Source organism: Mastomys coucha, unplaced genomic scaffold, assembly GCF_008632895.1.
Source record: "Mastomys coucha isolate ucsf_1 unplaced genomic scaffold, UCSF_Mcou_1 pScaffold13, whole genome shotgun sequence".
NCBI classification, from domain to species: Eukaryota; Metazoa; Chordata; class Mammalia; order Rodentia; family Muridae; genus Mastomys; species Mastomys coucha.
In genome coordinates, this window is record NW_022196895.1 from 39718886 (window position 1) to 39724885 (window position 6000).

Here is a 6000-nt window from a genome sequence, read left to right on the forward strand (position 1 = left end):
CCCCAGAGAAAGACTGTATCTTCCTCTTTAGCACTCATTAATTGCCTATGGCTCTTCATCTAGAGGAGGGGCCTTGTGAGATTAACCCACCTGCATTAGCATGTCAGCTGATACTGTTGGTATGCATGTCTTGTTTAGAAGACTAGACTAGCTTCCCTGTCATATATAGAAGACACCATCTTGTAGCAGACATCCTGGTGTTCTAGATTCTGCAATCCTTCTTTTCCTCTTCCATGAAGTTTTCTGAGTCCTAGATGTTGAGGCTGTGTTGTAGGTCAACCAGTTGGCAGCGGTCAGTGTAGAGGAAAGTTTTCTTTATATTTGGGCCAGTCTTGGATTTCTCTAAACATCTCCATTTGCTGAAAAGAAAAAAAAGAAAGAAATCTCTGTGAGTAATGAGTACAACAGAATATAAATACGATCATTTCTTTGCTTTTTTTTTTTTTTTGCCATTCATGTTTGTTTCTATCCTAGGTCTCTTGGCTATCCAGCCTCTGGTTCTTAGACCTCCAGACTAGGTTGAAGTGAGTTCTCTTAAGGCATGGGTCTCAAGCTGAACCCCAAATGTCATTATAGAGGCTTTATTCAGCAACTGATGGAAACAGATCCAGAGACCCACAACCAAACATAGGTGGAGCTTGGGGAACCCTGCAGAAAGGGAGAAAGGATTTTAAGAGCCAGATGAGCCAAGTACATCACTAGAAAACCTACAGAATCAATTAACCTGGGCCCATAGGGTCTCACAGAGACTGAACTGCTAACCAGGGAGACTACACGGGCTGACCTAGGCCCTCTGCACTATGTTACAGTTGTGTAGTTTCTTCTTGTGGGACTCATAACAATGGGAGCAGAGGCTTCCCCTGCCTTTGGGACCCTTTCTTCATACTGGGTTGGCTCATCTAGCCTTAATAAGTGAGGAGGTGCCTAGTCTTACTGCGACTTGATATGCTATAGCCATTGATATCCATGGGAGACCTTCCCACTTCTGAAGGGAAATGGCGGAGGAGTGGAAGTGGTGGGGGACTAGAAGGAGAAGAGGGAAGGCAAGCTAAGATAGATAGCAAGATAGATAGATAGATAGATAGATAGACAGACAGACAGACAGACAGACAGATAGATATTAAAACTTTTTAAAAAGAACCTTTAACGAGATGTGAGAGCTATACTTCCCAGGGAAGTTGAGTGTAGAAGCTTCATGAACAGAGGCAGACGTGGGAAGGTGGGGACAGTGCTGGACAGTGATGTTCTTGAAAGCTGATCAGGCAAAGCTAGTGAATGAGCTCCATATGAGAGCCAGGCCTGGGAATGTAGTGTTGGTGCAAGTAGGCTTTGTTCTAGGATAACTCTCCAGAGAAGACTTGGGAACTGTCCTTTCTCTTCACTAAATGCCTCAGGTTTTTCTTTACTGTAATATGAAGCTGAAGAATACACTTTGCATTCTCCCTTTCCTCAAGAAGTCATTTTCCCTGGCTTGTCTGTTTAACCTCTGAGAGCTTTAATATCACCAGGTATCTTTGACACCAGGGTTAACATTGTCACTGACTTCAATCCAGGCATGGTGGCCTTTGCTTATAACCCCAGCATATGAGAGGAAGAGACAAGAGGATCACTGAAAACTTAAAGTCAGTCTGATGTATGGAGTGAGACGGTGCCAAAACATCACCAACTGATGAGATGGCCCTTGCCATTGTCTTATGGTTTCTAGCACTGTAGAGAGACATGATGACCACAGCAACTCTTATAAAGGAAGACATTTTATCAGAGGCTCACTTAAAGTTCTGAGGGTTTAGTCCATTGTGATCATGGCAGAAAGCTTGTCAGCACACAGGCAGACATGTGCTAAAGAAGTAGTCGAGAGTTCTACATCCAGATCCAAAGGCAGCAAGCAGGAGAGGGATCCTGATGGAGTCTGGCTTGAGCATCTGAAACCTCAAAGCCCACTCCCAGTGACAAACTTCCTCCAATAAGGTCATGCTTACTTCAATAAAACCATACCCCATTATAGTGTCACTTCCTACAAGCTTATGAGAACAATTTTCATTCAATCCACCACAGTCGCGAAACCTGATGAAGTGAGTTTGATCTCTAGGACTACATGGTGAAGGGAGAGAAACAATTTCTACAACTGCAAGTTGTCCTCTGGTTGCCTCGTGTGAATCATAGCATTGCCATAGCCAGAAACACACACACACACACACACCCGCACCACAACCACACCTCAGAATACACAGAACAAATCAACAAGTATACAAAATAACAATGTAACTAGAGAAAGGCTCAGTGAGTAATGTCCTTGCTGAACAAGTATGAGAACTGAGTTCAGATTTCAAAATCTATGTAAAAGCTGGATGTAGAAACACTCACATATGAGTCCATTGTTGAGGACAGAGATAACCAGATCATGGAAATTTGCTGGCTGCCAGCTTAGCTGTAATGGCAGTCCCCAGGCTCAATAAAAGATCCCCACCTTCACAGAGAGACACACACGCACAAATATATACAAACTCTGACATCAGCTTAAGCCATCATCTGTGACATATTAAGGAATATATTCACAAGAGTGAATAGTACCTTCCTTTCTTGATTATTCACTCCCATTTTACTGTTAGCACTGAGATAACTCAGAAATGATACTCATTGGTTTACTGATGCACTGATTTAACATCTGTAGCTGTTAGCCAGTACTGTGCATTGGCACTAATTCCCAGAGATCTACCCACAAATCATAATATGAATATTCCATGAAGCTTAAAGTGTAATGATAATTATATGAGTAAGTTAAAAATGATGTTCAGAGCAGGGAGCTCCACTAATGGATAAAGAAAAGGATATAATCTCCATTGGGAGAGTAGGGAATATATTATTGGAGGGACTGTGGGTGGGTTGGACAGACTCTGTGTGTGTGTGTGTGTGTGTGTGTGTGTGTGTGTGTGTGTGTGTGCACACGTGTGCACAGATCCTGCAGGGCAGAACATCACTTGTGTCTGAATCTTAAGTTAATCTTTAATCATGCTTATTCACAACATGTGCTTGGTACACACAGTGCACCTATTGAATTTTGTGGAGAGATATTGTGTCCTGAAACTCTCAACACACATACAACTTCTTTCCTCTGTTTTTCTCTTTTCTGTCAATTTGTTTGGAGAATAAAGATTTATTAATATCTAAGTAGCTGGGAAGTTGTTAGGATAAAAAGGAAGAAAAGCAATTCAAAGATTAGTTTTCTTACAAGATTAGTTTTCTAACAGTTAAAAAAAAGAGAGAGAGAGAGACCTGAGGATCTGACATTGTTGGCTGTTACATTGCAGATTTAAAATACATTTCACAATAAAATATTTGCTCTAATGTAGAAACAATAAACAGATTTTCTTTTCATATTTTGGGCAATTACAGAGGAGTCAATTGTAGATGACATGAGTTTACAGCACCAGTAAATCAAGGACTTTTAGTTAGGGTTTCTATGGCTGTGGTAAAAGACTATGGCCAAAAGCAACTTGTAGAGGAATGGGTTTATTTCATCTCATACCTTGCAGTCTATCATTTAGAGAGGGATTTTAAGGCAGGAACTGATATAGACACTATGGAGGAGTGCACACATATAGGACTGTTAACCATGGCCAGGTCACTCTTCATTCTTATACCATCCAAGGTGTGGACCCAAGGGTGGCACCACCCTTAATAGAATGCTAGCACCTACATCAATCATTCATCTAGAAAGCCCCACAGGCTACCCACAGGCCAGCTTTGTGGGAGTATTTTCTCAACTGAGGTGCTCTTTTCCAAATGGCCCTGGCCTGTGTCAAGTTGATATAAAGCCAGCACAGGTATAAAGGGCATAAGAACAATTGCGTCTCAAAATCCTTTTCTAACATCTGCAACCATAAAATCAACAGTCTAGGCCAATCATAGCATATATGAATGTTTTACTCCATGATTTGGTTATCTATAAGAAGTGCAAATCTTTCCATCGCATTTTTATTGCCTAAAGGCTTGCATGGTCATTTTGTCCATTCAAGATATAAGATCAGGAGCTTTGATGTACAATGAGTACACATACCGCATGGGGGCAGAGTAATTATACTCCCTGCCCTCATAGAGTTTGGAGTCTAGGGGTGGAAATAAGGAGAAACTTACCTATAGTAGGGCAGAATTTTTTTCTATGTACTGTGATGCAATAAAAGAAGGAGGTTGAATAAAGACTGAGAACAGGGAAAGTGGTAATGACACTGTGGCATCCATGGTTGACCTGAAAAATGAAATTGGCTTGTACTTGTCATATAACAACTGACGAAAAGGATCTGCTTTGAAAGGTGAACTGTGAACTAGGAAAATATCCAGAAATGATAAACGTATTCGGAAGTTCAGTGTAAGTGAGATATAGTGATTAAAAACTACAACAACAAACACTAGTAATAAGAGGTCTCAACCACCAACCAAGGACTGCACATGGAGGGGTCTGATTGTTCAGGCAGCATGTGTATGGTAGAGGATTGCAAAATCGATCATCAATAGGAGGAGGGGACCTCGGCCCTGTGAAGGTTCTGAGCCCCAGTGTAGGGAAATGCCAGGGCCATAAAGTGGGAGAGGGCGGGGTGGCAGGCATGGGGAAGGGGGAGGCAACAGGGGTTTGTTTTTGTTTTTATTTGTTTCTTTGTTTTTTTGGAGGGGAAACTGGGAATGGAGAAATTCGCATGTAAATAAAGAAAATATCTAAAATAAAAAAAAAAAGAGGTATATGGGAAGGTGGGCAGGGATAAGCATTCAGCATCATGTAGCCTGGCATGCAGTTTGGATTTGACTAAAGGTCCAATAGAAAACTAATTAGTTCTGAGTCACATGGCTGCATCTGCATGGTAACTGGACCACATCACAAATATTGTATAGCTGGAACTATGAGACATGAACATGGATTGGCTTTCCAGGTTGAACGTAAGGAAGGTATCAAAGATGGTGGCTGGCCAGTGTCTTCCTTTAGAAGGACACAGTGGTAACCTTTAGTTTCCCTGCCTTACAGAGTAAGAAAAAGCCTTAGAGTGCTGACTTTCAGCAGAGTGCGGAAGTTGGAGGGTTTCACGCACTAGATATACAAGGTTCCTATGCTCACTTCTCCAGGCCTTGTGCTTTTCTGAATTCAGCAGTAACAAACAGGAGTGCTGAGGTTTTGCTGCCGCAGTGAGAACAATGTGGCTGAGAAGACTACCTGAGGATATGGAACACCAGATCTTTTATTCTGAAAATTCCAAGGTCCATGAAAAGTGGGTTGCAAGGAAAAAAAATGCACCTCCTCTCATTCGGGTCTTTCAGCATTCCAAATTCTAACTCTTCACCATAACTAATGTGGCTTCCTTCTCTGTAGTCCTTACTCCTATCCTGTAAGTATGAGGCCTGGTAAGCATGTTGTCTGTTATTTCTCCTATAGAATCATGTGTCTGAATACTTAGTCCCCATCTGGTGTTGCTGTTTGGGAAGATTCTGGCACATTAAGAAGGTGGAATTTTACCTCTGGTGGAATTACTATCCCTGACTTCAAGCTGTACTACAGAGCAATTGTGATTAAAAACTGCATGGTATTGGTCCAGTGACTGGCAGGTAGATCAATGGAATAGAATTGAAGACCCAGAAATGAACCCACGCACTCTATGGTCGCTTGATCTTTAACAAAGGAGCTAAAACCATCCAGTGGAAAAAAGACAGCATTTTCAACAAAAGGTGCTGGCTCAACTGGCGGTTAACATGTAGAAGAATGCAAATTGATTCATTCTTATCTCCTTGTACAAAACTCAAGTCTGAGTGGATCAAGGACCTCCACATAAAACCAGATACACTGAAACTAGTAGAAAAGAAGGTGGGGAAGAGCCTTGAGCACATAGGCACAGGGGAAAATTTCCTGAACAGAACACAGATAGCTTATGCTCTAATATCAAGAATTGATAAATTGGACCTCATAAAATTGCAAAGCTTCTGTAAGGCAAAAGACACTGTCAATAGGACAAAACAGCA

At 41.6% G+C, this 6000-nt stretch overlaps 2 protein-coding genes across 2 annotated transcripts in view; both read right to left on the minus strand.

Moving 5' to 3' along the window:
• Window positions 1–155, minus strand: part of Jakmip2 (janus kinase and microtubule interacting protein 2) — a 157529-nt gene extending 157374 nt beyond the window's left edge. Inside the window, exon 1 of the mRNA XM_031365597.1 lies at window positions 91–155. The gene's annotated coding sequence lies outside the window, so the exon portion shown is untranslated. The remainder of the gene's footprint in view (window positions 1–90) is intronic.
• The window catches only part of Spink1 (serine peptidase inhibitor Kazal type 1), a 47504-nt gene continuing 41619 nt past the window's right edge, over window positions 116–6000 (minus strand). The window contains exon 4 of the mRNA XM_031365600.1: window positions 116–359. Within this exon, the coding sequence (XP_031221460.1) occupies window positions 251–359 (109 nt within the window). The 3' untranslated portion in view covers window positions 116–250. The remainder of the gene's footprint in view (window positions 360–6000) is intronic.